At 41.0% G+C, this 26,908-nt stretch overlaps 1 protein-coding gene across 5 annotated transcripts; it reads right to left on the bottom strand.

The window, feature by feature from the left end:
• Positions 1–815: 815 nt before the first annotated feature.
• LOC110977759 (receptor-type tyrosine-protein phosphatase T-like) lies at positions 816–26,212 on the bottom strand. 5 transcript variants are annotated; one of them, XM_087143861.1, is made up of 39 exons: positions 25,625–26,210; positions 24,979–25,403; positions 23,472–23,582; positions 22,179–22,283; positions 21,192–21,431; positions 20,210–20,344; positions 19,558–19,647; positions 18,668–18,907; positions 18,127–18,435; positions 17,496–17,759; positions 17,168–17,302; positions 16,495–16,650; positions 15,906–16,046; positions 15,400–15,693; positions 14,752–14,975; positions 14,367–14,433; positions 13,631–13,737; positions 12,919–13,120; positions 12,723–12,828; positions 11,935–12,172; positions 11,441–11,480; positions 11,013–11,112; positions 10,826–10,923; positions 10,279–10,508; positions 9,386–9,473; positions 8,921–8,997; positions 8,588–8,624; positions 8,368–8,465; positions 7,690–7,809; positions 7,445–7,596; positions 7,124–7,259; positions 6,592–6,741; positions 6,180–6,279; positions 5,666–5,742; positions 4,809–4,943; positions 4,042–4,170; positions 3,495–3,643; positions 2,893–3,028; positions 816–2,211 (listed from the first exon to the last, which is right to left on the bottom strand). In XM_087143861.1, the coding sequence occupies exons 2-39, from the start codon at positions 25,055–25,057 to the stop codon at positions 2,140–2,142; spliced, it is 5,367 nt and encodes a 1,788-aa protein (XP_086999987.1). In that variant the 5' UTR covers positions 25,058–25,403; positions 25,625–26,210; the 3' UTR covers positions 816–2,139. The 5 variants fall into 5 exon arrangements, with proteins under 5 accessions (XP_086999987.1, XP_086999989.1, XP_086999990.1 ...); XM_087143863.1 differs by having other exon boundaries at positions 10,279–10,505; positions 24,979–26,212; XM_087143864.1 differs by having other exon boundaries at positions 10,279–10,505; positions 10,826–10,920; positions 24,979–26,212.
• Between the last annotated feature and the right edge of the window lie 696 nt (positions 26,213–26,908).

Genomic DNA, 26,908 nt, shown 5'->3' with positions numbered 1-26,908 from the left:
TCATTTAAAAAGTCTTGCCATAGTTGGTCAGCTGTTATAAATGTAATCTGTGTCGACGTCAGTAGCCGGATGAAAGAAACCGTCAAGTGTCTGTGCTGGACGTTGGCAGTTAAGGAGTCTGAATCATTAATTAGCTGTTCTGCTTTTACGGTTAAAATGCTCAGCAGTATCCTGTACTTCGGTAAAAACTGTTCTTACAGGCCAACATTATCGGCTTATGGTGATTTATATGATAATTTCCTTTGCAGGAATACAGAGTCATTTCAAAGTTTTTGTGCGTTCATGAATAATTTTTAAAATTACCAATCTCTCTTAATGTCGCAAAGCAAATGTGCGATTAGTTGCGCCTTTGTAACCCCACGACCAGTGGTCCAAATTCAATGGTCCCATCTTCAGGCCAGTAACGAGACATTGTCTGCGTACAATCAAAGGGTGAAAAAAATTCTCTGACTTGTAATGACTCAAATATTCCTTTCACTTCAGTTCGGAGAAAGGCAAAACTCTGCTTTGATCTATCTTTTGTACTGGTCGGTGCTGGAGGTGACACACTGATCTAGTTGAGAACTTACGTCGTCATCTTCATCCAGAGGATTAAGCATGACTACTCAAGTTGATTTTTAGTCTCATACACCAGGCGCCAAATATCAGCAACAGTATTAAGCATGGGCATTTGTGTCACAAGGTACCTGTTCTTCCTACGGTAGCCCTGCAAAAGAGGTCATTTCACAAAACACTCTGTTGTTAAATCTATATTCTAACGTAACATATTGATGTATATTTGTGTTTAGACAAAACACACACATTTTATATATCGCTTTGAAGTATGTCACCTCTTTATTGTTGGTATGCCTTTAAGAGGCATTAGTAAGAGTTTACTCTTATAATTACAGTTGACTTTAAGTACAAAATTCCGAGACAGAAAAAGCAAACAAAAAAAAAAGCCTAGCAACAAGCTTAAAACTTTAAATACAATTCATAAATATAACACGTTTCTAGGGAGAAACCTCTAAAATATTCTTCAGAAAGATGGACGTTACTTTAGCTAAAGGTTTGAAACTTGTCTGTGTGCGTCTTATTAACGAGGCCTTTCCATTCTGTTATCAGGAAAACCCTTTTCTCCATGGAATTTCTTCTATAGACTTTATTGATGGGCCGCTCATGTTTAAATTGAAAGCCAGGTCAAATCTTCAGAAATGGAACTTGAGACGTAAAATAAAAGCAATACAATGAGATTTCATTTTAATGACAGTATACTCTGCATATTTATTTAAAATTTATGATTAAGCATACCCAAGTGTTTTGAGCCATTATAAAAATACTAGAGGCTTGCAACACATGCCGTTCATAAAATTGTCAGATACCATCAAAATCAACAGGTTACAATTCATAAAACAGGGTCGCAAACAAGACTGAAAATGGCTTCTTAATTAATGAATATCAGACCAGTTAACAGAAAAGACGGAAATCCACCTCTTTTATACAATCAAAATAGTGCTGTCACAATTTATTGTGGAAAAACTGCCTGCAGATTAATTCACAACTTTTGCATTTAATACAACCACACTGAACCTACTGTTTCTCCATAAATTGTCAGAACCATCATCTGGAGTAGTACGAAATAACCAACCATATAAGGAAAAACGAAAAACTATATGCTAAAAAACGAACTACACTTTTTTTTCCGTTGAAGCTTGACAAGCACAGAAATACAGTTGCACTGAGTTGAACCTTCATGTCGGACACTATTCGCAACAGACCTAATAATTCGAAAGAAATCTTATCAATAGCAACAAGATGAAATGGGTTATAGTAAAATGCCATTTTCATTTTCTAAAAAGTCAGTAAAATAAAATATCCACTGTGAGCATGCTGAAAAAAAAACAACCGCTGTTCATCACCACTAAAAAAGTTTCCGTTTATGTACGTGGAGAAAAAAATTCACCTTTAATACCATTTTGAAAAATAAGTTGTGGTGAGCTATAAAAAATATTCCTTTTTACATTCAAATATACACTGAAAACAAAACTGATAAATCATCTTATTTTCATTCAATCCAATACAACCCTTTCCCCCCCTTCTATAATGTATAAGGGCATACAATGCTTGACACAACAAAGACATGTAGCCGCGTCTGCTGGTCTAAAGGTTCTCGTACACGACGGACGAATCCAAGTTGGCCTGAAACACATCATAGCACGTTGAATAGTGGTCCTGAAAAGGAAAATCCACAATAACTATGCTATAGCCACAAATCAATGTCACAAAAGATCAATCCACAACAAAACATCTTATGTACAAGTAAAAACAAGATAACAATGTTATCTCATGACGAAATTCCTTTCCTCAAGGTACTGAAGAACAAAAGATTGCCAGAGTAAAGATTATAAAGCCAATTCTCTTCTCAGACAACAGAAACGCATGCTGTACAATGAAAAAGCAGGCCGTGTTCACAAAAAATGTTACCCCCTTGATTTCCTGCTTCCAAATGTTGACAACTTAAAAAAACGATTGTTTGGGGTGGAGGTGCTTGTGCTTGTTTAACAGTGTTTAAAACCCCTACTTGTAAACTAAATTCTTCCTTTCCAGACTTACAAGCAGTTCTGAAATTATTGCTTCCAAAAGTGATAACATCATGTACAATTTCACAATGACATCACAAAAACAGCGCAATTAGTTGTCTGGAATAGCATGTTACAAAAGTGCACTCAAGCGAAAAGGGAAGTCGAATAATATCCACACATGAATAGGAGTTTACGAAAAAAGGTGTGCATACGATTATCGCATTGAAGCGCCGCGCCTACATGAAGCCGAAAATGAACCACTCTCCTAGAAGAAAAGGTAACAGAGTTAAAATGCAGGCTTGTGTATTAGTGCACCTTAAAATACGCTTACCATAGAGTACATCATGCTACGATGCACGATACGTAGACGAAGAACTGCCTGAAACACGTCTACGACTTTTTCCGCTTGGAATTGTTCCATCATTGACATTAGGGTGCAATAAACTGCTGTTCGACCTAACCCATCGCTAAACAAATAACAAATAACATTGAAAATGAATTTATTATTGTTGTTTTGAATTCATTTGGTTGTCAGGATGGTTATGAACGCAGAATGACAAATACTGTGAAATCTTGAATAATTAAAACATCAAATTACAGAATTGCTCCATTATAGGCCTGAGGCATAAAATTGAACGTTTTCGTTCAATTCTAACAGTATCATTGGATGAGGGCGCAATTTAAATGATTGAAAAATGGCCTTTAAAATTGATGAGGGCGCTCTAACATGCCTCTGCTCAGAGCTGTAGATTGTTGTGCCAGTTTCAGACTTGGGAACCAAAATGGAGGTTCATTATGTGTGCAGTCCAGTATGCAAATATTGTATGCTAATTGTCCATGTGCACTGATGTATTATTCACCATTTTGGTGAACAATTGAAGCACTCATATCGAAGCTCTCTATATAAACAGCTTTTTCAGATTTGAAACTCACATGCAGTGAACCACGATGGGCGGTTTCTCCTCATGCCACTGTTGAGTTAGTTCCATGAGAGTCAGAATTCCTTGTCGGGAGCTGGGAACCTCCTGATCTGCTGGCCAGTCTTGACATTGGAACTGGCAGACAGTCCGAGCGGGCTCAGACTGAAAAGCGTGCGACAAATTACCAACTGATAAAAATCCCTGCATATTTATATGGAGCCTAAACTGAACAGTCTTAGCAATGCGAAGCTTCATTTAGTAGTACAGCAATAGAAGCATATTGGCTACAGGTTTCGTACTTGAAATATTTAACTCAAACGTCAGTTATACAAATAACAAGCCTTAATTTGGCGCCGTGACTTGACTGATCAACGGAAATTGCCATTCAACAGTATTTTACTTGCTAAATGTTATGTTCTCGTTTGTGTCAGAAAATATCACCCGGTTGAATAACACTGTCTTGTTTCATGTATGGTTGTAAACACACTTTCCTAGAGCTAACCGGTCACTATCATCTTGGCAGCTTAAAAATAAACTCTTAATGACCTATAAAAACATACCTTTACATTCTTGTTCGTCAGACTGAAGGTGTGCACAATTACGCCCTTGCTCGTGGTAGTCTGTAACAGCTCCACAACCAGCGGTCCGAACTCGACAGGTCCCTCTTCCGGCCAGTAACGAGCCATGCTCTGTTTAGGACGGAAGGCGGTATATTTAGGTTTAATACTGACGAAAAGTGTTCAGTTCGTTTTGCTTAGAGTGCACATGAAACGGTCAGCTCGTTGGGTGTTTCATCAGTTAAGGCTAGGGCAGCGTTACCTTGTTCATTATGTTAGTAAAGCCACCTTAACGTGCATATCTTTCCACATGTGCGTTTTTGAGTGCGGTTCGAGTCCGTATATGCATAAGCTGCAGAGAGTGTTGATTGAAACTGAAAAGCGAAAAACGGACCACAAAAATAACGAAATTACAACAGAACGGAAAGGTTCCATAATTCAATTTCTCAAACTAGGCTTTTGCACAGAAACATGATTATTGATTTTTTTGAAAATGACTAGAATCAGTTTGTTTGTACAGGTTCCGTGCAGAAAGAAGTGTCCTTTCAGGTCAGACCTACCAACCTGGCCTTACTCCTTCCTGGGGTCAGGCATTACCACACAATAGATTAAAAGGTACTTAAATGAGCCTTCAGTTCATTTAAATTTTTAATCTATTACATGGTAATGCCTGACCTCAAGAAGGAGTACGGCATGTTGGATGGTCTGTATATCAGAGAAAACACACATCGTTGGAAAACATTGTCAGGACTGTGAGTTAAAAAGTTCACCTTGTCCTCTTCATCTAGAGGGTTCAACATGACAATACAGGTCGATTTCTGGTCGTACACCAGGCGCCATATGTCAGCCACGGTGTTAGGCATTGGCATTTGGGCTCCAATGTACCTGTCCTTCTTACGGTAACCCTGAAAAAAAAAATCATCACACATAAATACTGTACTCTAAAAACTTACCTGATGTGTCGATCCCTGCATGCAAAATCACTCGAGCCACTAGACTAGGCAGGAACACGACGTGGCTCATGCTAATGTTGGAATGCCATGGCCATGATCATTATTAGCAGCATAAACAGGTAACCAGTGTCACTGTAATCTGCAAGTACTGCATTTATTCACCACACGATCCGAAACCCACTACTGTTAATAAATGAGGCATATGCAGCAAAATGCCAGAGCAGCAAGGGTGCCGGTAATGCATTATAATAGGCACCTAGATTACGCAGCCGTTTCAGCAGCGTTATGCAGGATCGTAGCCATATAAGAACAAAAAAGAGCTTCATCGAGCTGTTGTGGGTAAAAGAAAGGATTAATTAAGAATATTCGTGGTATGAATTTCGCAATTTGTCCCCCATTCGAAGAGAACAGTTTTGACAAGTTCTTTCTCCCGCAAATTCTTTGCTGTGAGGTCTGTTTCATTCAAGGAAAATACACTCACTCGGACAAGCTAATAACGCGGAGATGTATGACATAATACGAGAATAGATTACCTCCAGGTTCCACACGTTGGCGTTTTGTTTTAAAAAGCCTCATTAAGTAAAAGCGTTGTATAGTCTAATCAGGTGAATTACACGATAAACTGATCACAAAGTAATGAATTAGGATAAATGAGAGAGGCTTCCTAAACATACCGGTAAAAACCTGGCGTTGATGTAATTGGTGTCGCCTTCCTGTGTGTTGGTGTTCAGGAATGGTCTCGAACGATCGGCTGTGTTGCGTTAATCAAAATAATAACATTCAATAATTGCACAATTTCAGCTATACAAGACCAGAAATTATTAATTGCTAGGGAAAACATTGATTATATAGTTTTCCATGTTCTCGCATCAGGACGAATGAATCACTTCAACTTTTAATGTGTGCCCCCTAATATAAGCGGAAGCACTACACACCTAAACAGTCGTTCTTACTAGGAATATTTTTAAAGTGCAAATCCTTGTGTATACTGAAGTTTGTTAAGATAGGCTGATATTAACTGAATGTGACCGCATACAAAGAGTCGTATGTGGCAAAAATTGCTGTATGTATGTAAAGATTCTTGTTCAATGAGAACTAAAAAGGAACACGTATAGCTACTTTATGTAATGTGATTCACTTTGCGTGAAATACCGTGCGTATTTATTAATGTACAGTCATGTCACTCACTGGGAATGAAATCAGGGTACCGGTTCTTGTCAACATTTTCAGGAAGTTGTCCCGCCTTACTGCTATCACTGCCACGACTAACTCGTAGTTTACTCAAGGCCTGACACAAACGATTCAAAAGTTAGAATCAGTCATTATCATGCACTGTTGCAAAAAATACTCTACCGCAGTTTTAATCTGGTATTTGATCTTGAGAATCTTTTTAAAAAATGTGTTAAAGTTTTTACAGCGTCATTTCATATTTGGATAATAACCAGCTGTTTGGAGAAATATAACGGCAGTTTACTGGTATTTGTTCAATTTGAACGAACACACAAGTGGCAGTCATGCAATGGACATTTGCTTAAGTGTGACGTGCGAATACATTCTTGGGCGCTTGACCAACCAAAAGTTTGTCCGTGTTAATTTTCACCTCAAATTGTTTCTCCATTCCGGTTTCCTTGTTGCCCGCTTCCGTTTTCTTCAGGGCGGTCAGCTGTCGACGGAAGGTTGTCATATCGTAAGTGGTCTCACCAGTCAGGGTGGCCGCGAGAAGAGCGTCGAATACAAATTTGTATTGCTCCTAAACAGGCGAGAAAGGTGGATTTCGATTGGCAGATATAAGAAAAAATAGGCCGACCTGGGTTTGAATCGAATAGCTTGTTTTTAGTGACAGTTTTTTCGAGGTCTGAGCTGGAAGAAACTTGGCGGAGCATTACTTGTATTGTACGACCTCATTATGATGGACTAAAATAAAATAAATAAACGTGCTTTCTTTAGTTGTGTTGTTACCGTTACAGTTATCACTGCTTTTTCTGTTTTCTCTTTTGCAAGTCGCCCCTCGAAATATCAAATCCCGTTGTATGTAAGTACTTTAAGTCACTAAGTGAAGAAAAATGGAACAGACAATACTGAAGTCCAAAACTATCTTGATAACATCAAGAACTATCAGACTCGGGACTTACCGGAGTCTGCACCATCATGATGCGCTTTTGTCGCATGCGATAGATGAAGCCGAGAACATCCACCTGCCCCTCTTGGTTCATCTGTTCCAGCATGGAGTCTAGGCAGATGTACGTCCCCGTACGGCCCACACCAGCACTGGAAACAATTTAGAGTAGAGACGCAAAACGTGGAAAATATTAGTGTATTAGAAAGTGCTATGGTGGCTACGAGAGCTGTCGTGAACAGTCATGCCGACTTTTGACACTTTTCTGATGAAAAATTCTTAATTTATTAATTTGTTATTTGTCTCAAGAAGGCTCTTCAGGGATATGCACTCATACCTGCAGTGTATCAGTGTCCGTCCGTCGTTGCGTTCAGTGTTCACTACTCGCCGGAAGTTGAGCAAAGGTGCTGGGTACTCGGGAGGTTTCATGTCCGGCCACGTGGTGTAGTGAAACTGCTTCACCAGACGACAGTCTTCCTTATTGTCAATCTGCAGGTGGTCAGTTAAACATCATGGCAATGAGGCGTCCTAGCTGACATCTCGTACATCAATCGATTGGTTCTGAATCTAAGTAGTTCTTACCTGGGTTATTTTGAATTCGCGAATCGTATAGTCAAGGAAGACCTGTTCATTGATGATCGTCACTGTGACGTTAGCGTAAGTGGTGGCTTCGCCATCCGGCCAGTACTGCAAGCACTTTACCTATTACAACAAACGTTTGATTAGATTTGAACAAAAAAGGGTCTCAACCTATTTATTGTAAGCATTGGTACTCGATCATTACCTCCGTTGATCCAATGCCGTTGCTTTGATTTGATTTTACTTTCTTTCTATGACTTCCTGTCAACATGACTATGGCACTTCTTCAAAAACCATAGTTGTTACACTATTAGGTTACAACTAAATAATGTAAAAATCCGATCAGGTTAGGTTACAACTAAGTAATGTAAAAATCTGATCAGACGGCCTGTTGTGGCTTAAATGGAAAAGTGTAATGGAGCGTTGAAATGTTGGTCCAATGTCTAACATTGCTACATTCAAGCAGAGAATCTGAACAGCATTTGAGAGGTTTACAAAGAATTCCTGGCTGTTGATAAAGTGGCCATGATCGGGTAATTATAAATCCATTTCGCCCACCTGTAGGGTAATATGAAGGAAGACCTTTTCGAAACAAATTAACGCACGTGGTGCCCAACAGGATGGAGATAAAAACAAACCACACTGCCAGAACTGAAACAGACGGAAGACAGATGTACCTACCTTTCCGTTTTCCACGGGATTTGTCAGCATCACAATCTTATCCACGTTCAACTGCCACACCATCCGCCAAATATCATTTAAAGATGCTTTGTTGGGTCCTAACAAACAACGAAAAATGGTATTTTCGATTACATTTTGAGGCAAGAATTTAATTAAATTCATGTTATTTACTATCGGCTCTAGGGTTGCTTTCGACTTAAGAACTTGATAAATCACCTACCTTGACTTGCAATGTACTTGTCCATTTCGTCATATCCCTGTAAGATTAAACTATGGATAATTACTTTGGCAAAAGCAAGAGCACAAATAACGGTGCTGTATTCTAGTCCATTATATAACTTTCATGCAAGAATTATTCCATCCCAAGTCAGCATGTCAGAATCCAAAGTCAAAAGATATTCAAATGAACTGTGACAAAAGCATCCGTGTCATTGTTCAGCCAGGTCTTGCTCCTGGACTTGTGAGAGACTCCACTACAGTTCTGTCAACATTTGAGTGGATACGTACGCGTGTGTCCCTAGTCTCGTTATAGCAAACTGAAAAAGCAACTTACATCTATGTAGCAAGCATTTATGTAATCCGAGTGAGGATCGCCCTCCACGGGTGTTAGTACAACACGAGAATGGTCATCTATGTAGAAAGAAACCGATATCAATGGTCAGTATTTTTGGTGGCATTTTACTCGCCTCATTTCTAATCACGAAAACTTCGCAAGCAAATGAACTATACCAACTGCTGATTAACCTCACTTAAACGTCTCAATCGATGCCACGGTTTGGAGTACAGACGAATGAACTTCCGGTGATCAAAACAAGGATACTTATCCTATCCATACTCATTACTCATTATACGCAGGCCAACTGGGCGTGCAGTGTAGCGTGATTAAGACACGTAAGTGAAGGAAGAGCTTCAAGTATGGGGGGCTGGTTATGTTCCGTTTCTGTTCATTAGGGAGCTCTATCGTAAGGTTTCCGAAAGGGCCCAGTTTAGGCTATGTAAAAGAAAGGGATGAACGTACATGCTATGACGTTTGCAAAGCGATTCTTCTGTTTGTTTTCAGGTTTCCTCGCAACAGTCCAGGTGTGTAACTGACCATCTGGAAGAGTCTAAAACACATAGTTTCAGGTTGACTTCCACAGTTCTAAGCTAAAATCTCCTCTGCAGATATTTAGAATAGGGGTTTTTCAATCCTCACCATAAAACTCCAAAAGAGACGTGTAGAGATGTCCATGTGTCCCTGCATATGGAGAGCTCTACTGAATGTCTTAAATCATGGGATTAAAGGGTTACTTTGACAGTTTTTATCTTACTGCATTTTTTTTTATTTTGCCATTGCATATCAAACATGTACGAGACACAGTTTCACCTCTTCATGCCAGGACTGAATCTCCTTTTCAGGGGATTTTGACTTAGTTTCCTCACTACAAAGCAACACTGATAGTTCACCATAACGAAAGACAAAATTTTACAATTATGGCCAATGTTTCAATATCAACTTTGGCTGCCCCATCCTTGAATAATACTGGCGATTCACAATAGTGCGCCTCCAAGAGTTTACAGTGCGTTCACCAATCACAACACGCGAAATCTGTCGACCCTTTCCAAACGCGCATTGGGACGACAGATTGCGCATTGTGATTGGTCAACGCGTTGCAAACTCTTGGAGGTGCACTATTGTGAATCGTCCCTATTAGTAATAGTATTTAATTCATAGTATTAATAATATTTACCTATTTTATAAGAAAGATACATTTTAACTTGATATGCTTCATAAAGTAAATTTTTAACCAATAATTGTCTTTAATATCACAAACGGCTGATGCAGTGTGCGATGGGCATTTTTCCAGGGTTTGTTTTACAATGGACATACACGTGCGTTTCTTCAAGTGAGTCAGGCACCGGGGTCTTTACCTTATAATCCGCCTTAAATGCTTTTCCCCCAGCCGATTCCTTCATCGTTATGTAGTCAGCCAACTCGTCGATACTGACAGGGGGCGGCTGGTGGAATGGCGGCTGTTGGGGTGGGGAAGGCTCCGGCTCAGGTGTCTCTGATCGTGGTGTTTCTGAAGGTATAGGTGGTCTGCTTGGATGCCGGTCATTGGGATCGTCGTAGGCATTCGAGGAGATTCCCGCCACTTCTCCTAAACCATAACAAAAATTCATTATTCCAACTAGCAAATTTACCTAAGAGTTAAATTCATTAGCTTTCTGGGCACACATAGTTCAAAAGCGAACATTCTCTTCTCGCTGCGGAATATTTGTGTGATTGAGGATACACACACCCAGGACGATTCGTTAATTGGATATAGGCCTATAGAGAAATAAAACAAGGTGAAATAGAGACTTCATTAAATTAACACCCATCTTTATTTTCAAATGAACAAAGTTGTTCTACTGGGTAAACTTGATGCTTTGTGAACAGATTACTCGAAAGGTGTATAAAAACAAAGCTACATACCTAGGGTGCCGTTTTGTGTTTTCTGTTGTAGTGGGTAGTCTGGAGAGGGTGTTAATACGCCGTTATAGGGAGCGCGTTTCCGGATTTTGGTTCTTCTGCTAAATAAAAATACATTGAAGCGATGTTGAAAGTTGAATTTAAAAAAATTACAAACGATTTGTCGTGAGATTTCAGCACTAGCAATTACCTCTTGTAAGCAACACCTATGACAGCGGCGACGACGACTAGGACCAAGACGACCAACCCTGCCGCAAGTCCTGCCGACGAACTGCCACTCTGCGGCGAGACTGTGACAAAATCGGTGAAAAGTTATCACACGAAATTGGAGAGACTTCTTTACAACTCTTTACCTTCACCTTTCACGCATATTTGCTGGTGCAATTCAACATTTGAAGAGTCTGCCTTGTTCGCATACCATCGTTCAAGATGGAAGTTGCTAACGCATTAAGTTTGTTTTTGCTAAAAAGGGAGCAAATATCAACTCTGGCTGTAATGATCGTTTAAATAATACAAGAATAGGTGGAAATGAAACAATGTTTTCAATTTGATCTAAATATAAATGAACTGTGTTTGTGGGAAAGTAGAAACAGAAGGAGCCTATTTGTGTAAATTTACCTGATACTCTTAAGGGCGCTGAAAATGTCACCGAGGCCACCTGTAAGAAGGAAATATTACTGATGAATTGACAGAGAAAGACAAATATACAAAAAGCTATAATATACTCTGAAAATTCGGAAAAAGTGTGCGCTCAGATCAGGGAAGAATATTTGTCATTTCACTCGATAGTTTGATTAACGTCGGCCTTTCAAAGATAGTCACATTACATTACTTTGTTTGATTTGGGTGAGAACAAAATGCTTGCAATCAAAGTGCAGCTACTATCATCTCCAAATATTACGAAGGAGAACAGGTGTTTGTTTTGGGCAAATGATATCTATAATTCAAAACTGCTCCTTATCAAGTTCAGCTTCAAAACAGAGAACTGCTGTTTTCAAACAAGTGTAATATGTTATCTTGTATTTGAGGCAAGGAGACGATTGTGCATTCAGAGCATCTCTGGTCTTGCACTTCCAAGTGACATTTTTTTTTTATTTTCAAGAATTTCCTACCGTCTGGTTTCCCCTTGTGACAGAGCCCACGCGAATGTCGTAGACATCGTTTGTCCGCAGTGGTGCGTTCAAGTAATCCCCGTAAACTTTGGAATCGCCAACGACGAAAGAGCCAGACATCATTCCCTTTGTGAGTTCAGCCGCAATGTAATCATCCGGAGAATCGTCGACATGCCTCGGAATTAAGGCGTCCCTCCTCGTCATTTGGGAAGACTTCTTCACTTCGACAATGTAAGATCTAAGTAATGTGTAATTTAAGGACCAATGTTTACTGTGTGAGATCAAACGCTGTCACATGTATGTTAGAGGATCTGGTGCACTTATATTGAAAGTAAGTCAGGTGTTGTAGGCAATCAAATAAAAAACTGCGTAAATTCATTCACTTTCTTACATTATGACATGGTAAGTAACTTGTAAATAAATGAGGCACCAAAATGTCGCAAACTATAAATGTCAACATTATACTCCTTGAGCATAAGTACTTCCTCATCGATTGAAAAGAGCCACGTTAGTCGGGAGTGTTCAATTTGTTGGTAGCAATGCAACCGTGCACGCATGCTTTTCCTAGTCGTTCGTGAACCAGTGAAGTTCAGTTCTGACCAAGGGAGTCTCTGTTGCTGAGACAATAGCGCCTCTCTTAGTTCATCTCGGGGTCCATAGTGTTTTTTTTTTCTAATTTCCACCAATATTCGTTGTTCATTTTTCCTAATTTGCTATGTATACCTAGTATTTACTAGTTTATTCTTAATGCTTTTCAGTTTTGTATTGATTTCTGTTTTGATTCTTACTCAACATAGGTGTCTCTTCGAGGGATGGCCGACGCTAGGTCAATCGTCACCGTGCTTTCCGTGGTCTTGCTGTCAAATATCACTGGCATCGACGGTGCAGGAGGTTCTAAATACACATCCCAAAGGTAACATTTGAATCATCTCGTGTCGAAGCTTTCGAAAGTGTTTGAGTTATACATTGAACAATGAATCTCACCTTGCTGAGGTAATGTGTACGCCAATAACGCGTCCGGATTTCCAGCGAATCGGTGATTCTTTGCCAAAACCCGGAACTCGTATTTTGTGCCAGGCTCGAGGCCGTCTCTTGTAAAAGGTGAACTGTCGGCTTCACTTTGCACGTACTCGACCTCTGGGGTGAAATCTGGTTGATACGGTTTCTCCAGGGCCCTGTACTCCACCTTTACAAATTAGCCAGAGTGTGTTTAGAAGATTTTATCCAGAAATAAAAACTTCAGCTGCCAAACATTGCATCAGTTCTTTCGCCAAGTCTTTTGGGAGGATTCCTTGAGTTCATTTTTATACTTTTGGCGTCTTTTAACAACGCGGGTGACTTTGCAAACAGCAGTAACAAACATGTAAGTGAGCTGAGAGACAATTCTAAATGAAAACAGAACAAGATTTTACTGAGGTAAACATTTCATAGGCCACCAAGCCTCAATCATGAGAAATGAAATTGCATCATCGTAGTAATGGCTCTCCAGTGGTCTTGCATCCGCCCTGTTATAATGTTATATTACTTTCTCGAAAAAGAGTGAACCCTTGAGACCATATAGTGGTATCGTAAACGTCCATTTGCAGCTGAATTTGATGAGACATGAGACATTTTATCAAGCATCACCATAATTTGAAAGAAACTCGCTACGTGTGACAATTTCTGTATACAGTGCATGTCGGCATGTCATACGTACGGAATATCGAACATTTGGTCCATTGATAACCAGTGGTGGGTCCCAGTGCAAGGTTAGCGACTCTTCTGTTGCATCTGACAGACGGAAATTGCGAATGGGTCCAGGAACTGATAAGAAAACAAAGCGAGTGTGTTAAAGGACAGTTACAGGTAACATCCCCTGCTCCACGGACAACTACAGCCAGAATTTGTGCCTTTTTTAAACTCAGTGTTAGATTGTAAAAGCACAGAGTTGACACAAAGAGTGAGTTTTATGCATGTTGCTGTATGCTTGTAAACACTCTACCACAATATGAAACAACCCGTTTTCTTAAATGCTACGAAAGAGTGGTTTTGCTTTTTTGTTAATTCGGTCTTTTAAAGAGTTCTTCGATTTTCGCAAATCACATAGGCCGAGCTCATCGGTTATGGACAATTAATTATTTCAGCTCAACACAGAGTCAAGAGGCTTCCATAAATAACAGTCAGTAGGCCTTCGGAATATAATGAACCGACTTTACTTCGTGTGGCTGCCATCTTATTGCTCAATACGGGCAATTCACAATAGTGCGCCTCCAAGAGTTTGCAACGCGTTGGCCAATAACAACGCGCAAAATTTGCCGACCCTTTCCAAACGTGCATTTGGTCGACAGATTTGGCGCGTCATGATCGGCCAACGCGTTTTAACTTTTGGAGGCGCACTGTAGTGAATCGCCCGTATTGGGATTCGGGTTTGATTTCCTTCGAATCTGACCTACCTCCTACAACAATCTCGGTGACAACTTCACTCCACGGACCTGCACCTACTGAGGTCTTTGCCCGCACCTGTCGAAGAATGGAAACGAATTTCGTGATGCACCGCTGGTTTTCCTTTCGAACTATAAACACGGTTAAAACACTTCGGATTTCGAGAAATGCGGCTTTAAATTAATAATGTTTCCTGTAAAAGATAACCCTGATAGCTGAGTTCATACTGAGACTTTTTTCTTATTATTCGCATGAATATCGACTGTAATATCAATAGCAGAATCCTCGTTTTGAAAAACTGAAAAGCGTTTTGTATTAATCTTTTATATCATCGCTTATGTCGTAAAAATAAACAATACGTTATAACCAGGCAAAAACACAAAAAAATATATTTACCTGCATGGAGTATGTCACATTTATTTCAAGGCTGCCTAATTCGTAAAATAAATTCGATGTGCCTATGTTCGTCTCCTCCATCCGGGTTGAATCATCGCTCGTTCGCCAGTGGGCAATATCATAATTGGTGATGACCCCATGTGGGGGTTCAGGCTCCGCCCACTCTACTGTGATGGAGTCCTCATCAGCGCTCCTAACGGCGAAACCCCGGGGGGCCGTTGGCTCTGTAGACATGACATTATATCAACGACACAGTAACAATGATTTCTGAAAGAGCTTATCCTTTGGAACTGAATAGTCATCGTCAGTCACGCAGTTCGACTATATAAAGTCTTCTCTAGCCCTAGCCCAAGCCCTTGCAAGGAATTTTCCGTCTTATGCTTTGTAACTTGTTTTTAGCGAAGTTTATATCCGAAAGTTCTTCGGTTCTCAATTGTCGTCTAAAATTCCCAAAGGTTAATCCCAAATTGCCAAAAGTCTGAAAGTTCTTTAACAAATTTCCATTTTGTCTTTACCACTCCACGACCAAATTATTTGCTTAATTACTTAATTGCGTTGTTTCCAAAGGCTTTTATGTCGTTTTTCAAAGATACATATATTGTTGCAATTGTTCTTGACATCAAATAATGTTCATTCAACCCAACGTACCTGCTTCTAGTGTTTCTACAATGATACTGTCGCTGAGAGGCAAAGATCCGGTATCGGTTGCCACGGCAACTTGGAAGCTGTAATTGGTGTATGGTATCAGACCCTCTAGGGTCACAGAGTGCAACGTTGTGCTGGACTGTTTAAGCGTGGTACCCGACTTCAACTCAACGAGTTTGTACGAGTATGCCGTGACGGTACCACCTTGGAAACCACAAGGAGGTCGACTCCAGGAAAAGCTCAGGTTGTGTTGCATGACAGAGGTTGCTGTCACCTCAACAGGAGTAACTTCCTGTCCTGATAAATAAAACAAAAACGCACACACCAGGACTGCTTAAATCATAAAGCAAAATTGCCAATGTAATTTTTCTTTGGGGGAGGGTTGGAATTTCTTTTAGTTATGCAAAGACTGACAAGGAGAAAATTCGTCGTAGACAAGGGCGTTCTGTACATCAAGAGATTAAACTGGGCAGGCCGTTTTGGGTGAGATATTTTAAGCTGGTTCTTACTTGAACACTGGCAGTTGATTCCATAGAATGACGAGTCGCAAACACCGTTGCTGCATTCTCCGGTGTCTTTGCTGCAGGTTTCCCCGGATGCGCAGTGGCACGTCTGCTTACAATCCGCACCGTATTTCCCTTCGGCGCATTCTGGAAAACGAACCGAAGTCGTATATCCAGACAGTGCAACCAATAATCTCCATGTTTATCACAAAAAGCAATCAAGGACGTTGACGGCACGTATCGTCCATGCCGTGTCAGTTAATTATTAGGCCGATCGTGGCCATGTGCTTTATATTTTCGGAGGAGTATATAAATGTCACTGATCCGAACTTTTAAGCATATGATAAAAATCTGCATTTGGAAATACTTTTAAAAATCTGAATCCATGTTCGTGAAAGCCACTGACAGCTACAGAGCAGTGTTATTCGGGCGCTTCTTAAAATCTCCAAAAGAGTTGTAAACTTTGTGCTTGAAAATTGCTTCTCAACTGGTATTACGCCTTTCCTATACCCCTTTCCAAAGCCCCCACAATATCGTTTTTTTTTTAAAGTGACATGGAATACGTGAATCAGTTTTGCTTTTACATGAGACGCACCTAGCATGCAGTCTAATCCTGTGTATCCTGCAGCACACGAGCATCCGTAAGGATCCGGAAGACAAAACAAACGACCACGGCAAGCCTCGTCGTGTGGATCAGTGCTGTTGGAGCAGCGATGACGAGCGTTCTGGCCGAAGACGTTACGACCATGAACTGTGTACAGAAATACCGGTATAGAAAATCAGCTAGTGTTGTAATCTTTCATTTCTCGAGCTTATTAATGAGACAAGGTTTGAACAAAAGGCCAGTTGTGAAGCTTCACTCACGGTCCCGACATCCTTGCTTTTATTTCGTAGTGTTATTTTCTTAGGGTTTTGGTGCTAATATTTGACATATATCGATCACTTTCTTTCCTTCTCATTATATGAGGTATTCTTTAACAGGGGGGCAAGTTGCCCCTACCCCCTCCGTTAGACACGCCCCTGTTTGTTAGTGACTGTAATTGGATCTGTTTCACGTGAATCTAGATCTCGATCAGTGATCCTAACGCTAGCTGACTCCGTCTATTCCGCAGATTGTGGTGTCGGTGAAACCAACGACGGATTACTGGTCCAGAGTCGGATCCAGTGTGAAACAAACAGGACCGTTGTCAATTGCCGACATGGTGTGGCTCCGCTATGCATAATAAGTTGAAAGTAATGTCCTGCGCAGAAGGATCAGTTGCCATTACCTTTTTCGCAATGTTTTCCACCAAAACCTGGAGCACAGACACACGAGCCGGTGCTGACGTCACACACTCCTCCGTTGTAGCATCGACGACAGATCTGCGTACAGGAAGGCTGCTCCCACATCCCCTCTGGACAACCTGATTAAAGTGAAAAGACATCCCGATTGAAACTGGATTTGAGCGCCGTCAAATGTTGTAAGGCATCGTCGAGGAAGAGGATGTATTTCCTAGGATGTGACTGGACTAACGCAATCTCGGATGTTGGTGAAATTTCTATGAAAGAAACTCTAACATACTGTTTCATATCAAAATGAAATGTACGGATACACACCTCGCACAATGAGCCTCATGATGCCATGCAGTTGTTGAGCCTCCTGGTCGGTCACGGAGCAACTGTAGATTCCTCCATCACTGACGGCAACATTGCCGATAGATACACTGAGTTGGTTATCCCAAGATGTGATGACGTCACCTTTATCTTTGCGCCATCTGTAGCTTGCAGTCGGTGAATTCACATCGCGCATCTCGAGTCGAACCGAGTCTCCGACGCTCACGGTCTGCGTTCGCTCAACAGGACGGATGTGAACGCTACCGTCTAAGCAGGAGGACAAGCAAGTTTCAGGTTGAACATGGTGGGAAATCCAACATCCGAAGCGGAAGCCACAACGAATATTATTCATTTTAATTTCACAGTATTGTGGCGATTAGGTCGATGAAATAACATACGGTACGTCTTGAAATTCACCGGTAACACGTTCATTGGATATTTTTGCCGATATTTGATAGTTATTTCTGCGGGGAGGTCTTGTGGAAGGAATTTCACCTATTACGACACACTACAAGCTAGTTTTGGAATGAAAACAGTTGTCTTTTAAACATGTAAGCCTAAAGTAACTCTCATCGGGGTAATTTGACTGCTTTAAAACAAGAATTGTAACCGTTATGATTGGTTTAATACTAACCATCTTCGGGCAAAATGATGCTTTGAATTCTTGTCTTGGTGCCCTTCCTGGTTCCTTCGAAGTACAACACACCGACCCTACTGATCCCATCCGCAGCGGGTAGTCGAAGCGATCTAGCCGTGCATCCCAGAGACGGCTCGTCTTCTTCAGTCGATCCTGACGGAAGTCCGTTCAGTCCACCTGTTGCTAACTGACGGCCAAATGTGACACCGGCAATGATGTCATTTGGACCTTTGTACGCCGTAAGGACAACATCGTTGCCTCCAGACGATTCGACGAGAGCAGGATTGGCGACAAGCGTAAAATCCACTGAAAATTATGGAAGCGAACCATTGCTGTCAAACATTTGAAGACACGACAATAAACATCGAGGAAATCCGAAGAGGAATATAGTCGTCTTTAACATCCCTTCTTGTTCTGGAATCAAGGAGCGATCTAAAGATGCCCAAATAATACCTTTATTGGCATAATATTAAAAGTGCAGGTTTCAGTTGGTACTCAGCAAAATTCTCGTCAAAACTATTTCGGTTGACGTTTTTACCTTCTGGTAGATCACATGGAAACACAAATATTTCGCAGAGTGGAAGGTACGTAGTCCTCGGGATATCGACGCTGACGTATCGTGCTGTCAAGCCGTGAGGCGGACTGCAGTCAAACTCCATCCAGTTATTGGCTACGGCTTGGTATTGGGTGACCGGACTACCGCACATGGTGTTGTCGGTGGGCACACTGCTCAGACCTGCACGCACGACGGCGTCTTCGAAGCCGTATCGACCGCTCACTGTTCAAAATATTGTAGATGTAAATGAAGTTTACCAAAAACCAAACCCCAAACCATTAGATTCGACCTGCTGTATAAAACTAGACTGCTGACTTGTACCAAGCATGTACCATAACACAAGACCCTTACTCGTGAACTAACAGGTTGGACGTGGGTTTTTCATCTGCACGTTGTCTGTCTTTGAACGGCGACTCCAAAGATTCGAGACTCTCATTATTTAATTAAACTTATACGAGATCAGATACTGCTCTAACACTAATAGACTATAATACAACAAACGCCAGAGTGTCCAAAAGAAGTACATTTATATTATATCTTCATATATTCTCCCCATTTTCAGGCTAATAAACGGTTAACTGACAAAAGTTGACGTGTGCCAGTCTGTTATTATAAGCTATCAAATTCAAATCCTCGACCTTCGTACAAAAGTAGAAGGCTTAATCATTTAAATCGAGGTCTCACACTCGGCCGGGTTCATTGGTAAAATACTAAAAATTTCAAGTTTGTGTGAATTCTTGAGAATTTCATGGGATATAGGGGTAGATAAAGTTGAACCATGTGTTTTGTTTGCTTGTTTTTCGCCCTGTAATCACAGTCTGACGACCAATCGACTTCTTTAAGCGCAAAAATGAAACAGGGAATCAGCTTACCGTACGTGGCATCCCGGCTCTTCAGTGTAATTCTCCGAACACACTGATCAGCTTGCAGATCTATTTTCCACCACGGGTTTGGTTCAGAGGCTGAAAAATTTTTAAAAGGACAACTTTTTGTGTTGGCGTTAACATTGCATACAAAAAAAAAACTTTTTGTTTAAGACTGATAAACTGTTCTGGTCAAACAGATCTCATCGGTGAAGTTAGAATACCTGCTGGGAAGGGCTTCGTCCATCAGAAATAAATGATAGCTTTGACTCTGCCGTCGTAGACGTTTAGCCAGTACATTGCAGACGGTATTCACGGGGAAGCAATTTTCGATCATGTTCCCGGAATCTATCATACTCAATGTAATCTGGTAAATGGGGTGGTGCCAGACTATTTTAAGGTTCCAAACCCCACATTTATATTTTAAAATTTGGCTTTAAAAATTAGATACAATTTAGAACAAATCAATCAAAATGCAAAACTGGCATAAGTTTATAATGAACTTCGAATTCATTGTTCTTATTTTACCCTGTAAGGTTCCGAAAGTGAAACGTTTACCCCACTTTCAATTCAAGATGGTCGACGCATGAATACAGTCTATTGAATTCTTTGCCTGATTAGCTGTATGCCCCGGCAGGTCACCCCCTGCATAGCGGTCTACCTGTTTGGCTGCAGTAAGGGTTGTCGTACTCCGTTTGGACAACTCCGTCCACGGCTCGATCAGCCGTCCAATCCACGCCGCCCGAGTAACGGAACGATGAACTCTGAGAGGCAGCATCCCCACGCAGCGGGATGGCTTCAGGACAGAAAGCAAAGGAGATGAAACGGATATCTTTTCAATTAAACAGAGAATGCTTCCCAGCTCCGTGCAATCCATGCAGTCGATTTTAGTTACACGAGTTTAGTTCTGAGAACAGTGTTCCTGTGTAAAGTTTTCTCAAAATTAGACAGTTTTAGAAGTAGGCCATCGTTCAGTTTGCGACATAAACCCATTAAGGGTAGTGAACGTTATCTAACCTCAGGGAGGGTCAAGGAACTTTTTCCAAGGGGATCGATCATGCCCCTCAGAATTGTTTTAATGTTCGATTGTTCCGGACAGGCAGAGACATATAATTAATTACATATTTAATGATGTAAAACCACAATCCTTACAAGATGTCGTCTTTTTATTGCAACTTGAATTGTTATTTCATTTATTTATTCCTTTTTCGGGGCAGCCCCTCCCGGATCTGCGCAGGCCATGACCCTTAATATGAAAGGTATCAGCTGACGGATCGTGAGTGAAGTTCCAAGAAACTACGGAAATTAAAACATCAACGCGGAAACGTGAAATGTTCGGTATTTCCCTGTTTGATTTTAATGTTTCCTTTTACTGAAAAGAAAAAGGAAACTGACAAACGACTAGATGATGAGTTGTTATTAGCACAATTCTACTTCCGATAACTATACCCACTTAATAGTTATCAACAATAAGTGTAATTGCGTTGCCACCATTTTTCAAATACGATACCTCAGGAATTTAAAGTGAGACACGAAAACTTCACGTTAGTTTCATGACGCAGTAGCATGGTACAATGCAAAATTGTCATGAATATGGAAATTCCGCAGCATGTGCATCAAATGGAAAACAAACAAAAAATCACCGGTGGACGCTGCAGCCTCTTCATCGATGAATTCGTCCACCATGACCTCACCCATGTGTAGGATGTTGTCCCCGGGGATATCAACACTCACGTACCGGGCACTGACAAATGGGTCGGCAGTCATCGTGATTACTAGGTCTCCATTGAATGATTGGGTTTGACTGATCGTGCCTAGCTCCCTGTTGGAAACGCGGTCTGGATTCAGTCCGGCACGTACGATGCCACCATTTATGCGGACATCTGAGATATGAAAACACAATTTCAATATGAGTGCCGGCGGGTTCGAAACCCATTATTCAGTTGGATTCTGCTTTTGAAGCTCAAAAGCAGATCCACACGAAGAAATAGAAAATGATACAAAACTCAACCAAATTTACCGTCAACTTCATAAAATATGGATATTTCCATACTGCATGGGTAATCCAACCAATAATATTCAATAAAACACCCATTGGTCTCATCATTGGAAAATAAAGATATGTAAAAAATTAAAGTTAAATTCAATAAATAATGAGAAGTCTGTTTGAAAATACAATTAGTACAGGACAAATGATTTTTCAGTTCGTCCAAGAAAAAATGAAGGTTTTTTGGAAACGATACGGAATGTAAGTTTTGTTAATCCTCATTGCTGTGTATATATGCTGCAGTAAACAGGAAAAATGCAAAGCATAAATATAACAATATTAAAAATTCACGAATGTCAACCTAATGCATGCATGCGACCATGAAGATTGGAAAGTTATGTTTCTCAAGTATAATTGGAAGAGAACTTCGCGAGAAAATTAATTGTCAATTTATATCAAACATTACTGCAGAGCGTTTGTCGGGAAGTAAGTTCTGGAAATCATATTTTTTTCTTTTTCAGTTGGACCCATCATGAAAAATGCGGTCATCTAAGAGAAGGAAAAAAAACAGACTTGAGGAGGGTTTCATCGGAAAATTGCGGGACTGATCCCGGTTCAAATGGTTATTTCTCCTCTGTCTTACCATGCCGGTCCATTCTATTGATGATAGTGACTTTCCTTATGCAGTAGACGGCCTCCAAGTCCAATCTCCACCAGGGATCCTGCCTCTGATATGAATACCTCCATGCTGCTCGCAAGGCAAAAATGGGACAGAAGCCCCGATTACAAATATGTCACCATGTTTTTGTTTGTAAATACGGTTGGGGGGAACACTTAGCACAATAAGGGCAATTCACAAGAGTTTGCAACGCGTTGACCAACCACAGTGCGCAAAATCTGTCGACCCTTTCCAAACGCGCATTTGGGATGGAATTTAGTTAAGCCAGTTTTATATTCAATTTTGGGGAATATTATACCAACTGACGGAAAGCAGTAGAGTTTATTAGGCAAGATAAATCTTCTACACAACTTCACGTTCAAATATACACGTAGATTATTGTATTACACAATTATACAGGAGATACATAAATTGTGATTGTGAACGGGGATGAAGTTGATTGTAATCACGTATGCTACTATATTGTAAAGCATTGGTGGTGTGATAAAATGGACTCTCCCTCTGTACTTATCCATCCCGAGCTGAATTGCACCCCCAATCGGCAAAAGAAAGACAGGTGGCTGCAAGCGGGTTCTTGCACGCGTTCTGCGTGTATGCTAAAACCATACATGCCGCAATAAATTAGTTACGCGTACTCATCGTGCCCCGCGTCAAACTCGCATATACCTGTGCGTCTCATGGCACGCCTATGCGGTGAATATAAAAAAATTAAAAAATAAAAAAAATAAAATAAAACGCCCTCTTTTGTTCCGCTTGGAGTGGATACTCTGTACTAGTCCACATTATTAGAATTTAATTTCGGAGGTGGGAGCCTTCCAAATTAAGTAGCATTTGTTCTCTGTCCCGTATACTTGGTTCTGTGCAGAATAAGACAAGTCTTACATGTATGGAGAGCCACTGCAGAGGCGGAGCCAGGATTTTGTACTGGGGTGGAGTAGGAAAATTTTTCATCGCCTTTAATGAAGCCATTTCATCTGTTTGTTTTGTCCTGAACCGTACACGCAAAATAAGACCCCTCAAGGTTACGCGTTTTAGGAGGCTTCAATCTTAAGACCTTGGATCTTAAACAAGGAAATGAACAAATAATAAAAATGAAATTGGCAATGGGATAATCCGACCCTCCGATCATCGCCGTTATGGAATTTAAACAACTCAAGAAAACAACTGCATCTTAGGCCTTTTTTGAAAACGAGAGCCGCTTAGGCCTAAGGAATGCAAACATTTCAGCCTGCTAACGAAGTAGTAAAGTATATTCACCTGTATGGGTGATAGTGGTGATGTCTCCGTCCACCGCCTTCTCTGCCCCAACATTAGAAGCAGAGGTAGTGCTCTGTGATGCTGGCTTGGATCGTACGTCCAAGGAAACACCTGAGCGTTATTCGTAAGGGGCAAACAAGGAATTGGAGATACACGTACCTGCATGGACGCGAATGCACTCACAAATATACGGAAGTAGCCATTATATTACTCCAAGTATGGGCAAAGGGGGAGATCCCCCCGAAATAATCTGATTGGGGGGGTTGAAAAAAGGGGAGTTGAAATGTGACAATTCACCATTATTAGCCTGACAAAATAAAAACTCAAAAGTTGAACCCCTTCCGCTGCTCCTTATGGTTTTTCTGTTCGCAGTTATGAGCCATAAAAGTACTTCCCCCTCGGAAAATCATGGCGACCAGCGCCCGTGAAACCAAGATGCGATATGCTTGCTACGTGTGCTATTATAGCAAACACGGGACATGGAGTCATCAAGGTTACACACACGTGCATACGGGGAAGTGGAAGCTGGTCGGTCACATTGCCAAACAAAAAAAATCTCTGATGTTTGAATCGGACTAGACACAGCAAAATATCAGCAGTAACGAGAAGAATAAAAAGTGGGACAAACAATGACAGATTGCAACTTTTATTTGCTCTGAAACACCTGTTCTTTCAGAAGTCAGAGCCCTCATAATGTCATCAAATTCAACTCTGAACCATATCAGCATAACAGACACTTGTCCGAATCAGATGCCCTGCTCTTTACATGGTTTGTGCATTTTCTTTTCCTCATCTTTCTTTGAAGCTTTTTTTACGACTGACTGGCTGCTTGACGGTGACTGATGTACTGAGTGATTCATGATTGATTTGATTGATTAGCAAAATTGCACTGATAAGTTACCGTCTGTCGCACTCCTTGTTTGCTGTAACTTAAGCAAGTTAACACCGCAGTCTGCGATTTGTTTACGCAATCACGCGTAAATGATTTGTTTATTGCGCAACATCATTGATTTTCTACTTCTCATTTCCTCTTACATTTATACTATAACGCAATTTTGAATCTTTTATTAGCAGAAGACCGTATCTTCAGACCAAAATTGTTTGCTCCCGTTGGGCAGTACTTCATGACAGGGTTCGAGTGAGACGTTAAACAATGTTAACAACACTGCGAACGAGTTATCATTTTAATCCCTTTGCCTGCTGGGCCCGGGACGTGAGAGTGCATCTTGTCAATATTGCAGAGCTACATAAAGAGTTGAAATAAGTTATTTTTACAGCGTCGATCAGGATTTGAAGACAGTTAGTGGGTCTCTGGGAGTCGGTCTATGCATCTATGCCGATTGTCGGTGTCGTTTATGTATTCTCCCTGTAGGGGGAATACCACGCCGGGTGTACTAATTCCGGACAAACTTTAAAAGTTCTGTCAAAGAAATTTAGTTCGAATGGAATGGAAATAACTATTCTGGGCAAAAAGAAAGTCAAGAGGGATATAGAATACTTCACTTACCATAATCCAAGTGGCACCCAGCGATCCAAAGTAGCAGAATTCCCACTCGACTCCAATGGAATGACGAGTAAACAGCCATGACATTTATTTCATTCCTCACCGATTCCACTGCAATACACGCTTTATACTGGTCACTGTTGTGTATGGTTATGAACGTCCCTTCACGCGAGCTCAGTTCCTCAGTGTTGGAGCTACAAAATGGCCTGACCTTGTCCACTGCTTGTACACAATTGCCTTTTCTGAGCGGCTTTTGTGTCGTTGTCCAACTGGGAAATCCCGGGGTTAGCTCGCGGCTAGGTGGATGGTGGATCGAATGCAAACACTGTAATCCACAGCCGAAGTACTTCCTGGTTGACCACCTGTATCCTGGTCCGATTGAAAATCATTTGAATTGCCAATGGGCAAGAAAGTTGGTCATCTCTTTCCTGGTACAGAATAACCAAAATAACAAATCAGAAACTTGATGAAGTCACTTCATACCAAATTTATATGGTTGACACATAAAAGCGTTGGCAATGCCATAGGAAAACGTCAAAGCATCAGCGAATCATTAATGGAATAATTTAAACACCCGCTCTGCCTAAAACTTTAGGGTGTATGTGGCTCTGGTAGTGACGGAATCGGAACGCCCAGATTTTCCCATTACCTTCGTTGAAATGATCTGAATGTTCATCGGTGCCATAATTGTTAGCCTTAACTGGATTCATGTGGATTTTAAAATTTGACCTTAAGGATTCATTCGGTACAGTTTAGTCCAGCTTGAAGTAACTGATTATTTGGCTAACACAGAGAGAGTGATCACGCATCATTTTGTAGCCTTGTGACAAAACGCCTTTTCCGGGAGAGAAGTAGGCCTACGGTACTTTCTTTATCACCACAGTTTCCTGTGAAAACTTATTCAGCAGAAGGAAAATGCTGACAGTAACAGATATCGAACCATAGGCCTATGGGAGAAAAGTCTAAACAAATCACACTCGCTGCGTCACAATGTACGACAGAATAGCGAATAACCAACATTTCCTATTGCCTTTCGTGATCGTCGAACACTTCATAGTAATCGATTGCAAGAATACATCCGTTTGATAGTATTCCAAGCACCAATCTACTCAAACTTGTGAAATCAATGCCTTGATTGTGAACAAGAGAAACGCCCAGTCACGCTTTTAGTGAGACGCAATTAGCATTGTCGTAAAACTCCGAAATCGGTGGTTATAGCGAGGGCGAGGTTTTCTTGTAGGAATATAATGTAGGCCTACTTCCTGGTTCCGGTGTCCGCGCCAGCATGGCCCCAGTCAGTATTCACAACACCTTTGTTGTGACGCTGGGGAGCACGAAGTAAGCAGTTGTTCGGAGCGAATGGTGATTCATACACGGTAGACCTAAAATTCCGAATAGGGTAATGTACTTCCCGTCAGTCATAGTGAAGTGGCTGGTGCTCACGTGGTTGTTACACAAAGACTCGGGGATCCTTATTGGCTGGATCGTAATATTCATGGCCGATCATGCACACCAGGTGGCAGCCTGGTAAAAAGTTCGCCGCCGTGTGCGTTGAATACTTTACGAAGACGCAAGTGGAACATTCGATGTAGAGATAGTTTCCTAGCACGCAGTTCAACATTTATGATTTGTTTTCCCTTCCCAGGTTTTTAATTTTTATGTATCCATTTTGCAGCCCGGATTTCTCTTCAACAAACGTCCTGCAGGATATTGCCTCCAGCTACGCTGCCAACGCACGACACGGCCATGTCTAAAGGGTAGCTGCAATCATTTCTTTAAGCAGTTGACCCTGAAAATGCACCTTTGTGTCTTAATAATTCTTATTTTCAACTTTTCATTTTTGCTACCTTTTGATTTTATGCTAATGAGATTTCCATATTCATGAGCAAAACTGTGACGTCAGTGCAGAAGTCTCAGTGTTACATTGGTTGGC

Source organism: Acanthaster planci, linkage group LG12 (genome assembly GCF_054643075.1).
Source record: "Acanthaster planci isolate LZ-2023a linkage group LG12, COTS_SCS, whole genome shotgun sequence".
NCBI classification, from domain to species: Eukaryota; Metazoa; Echinodermata; class Asteroidea; order Valvatida; family Acanthasteridae; genus Acanthaster; species Acanthaster planci.
The sequence above is the reverse complement of the archived record's forward strand: the minus strand, read 5'-3'. Positions and strand labels throughout refer to the sequence as shown.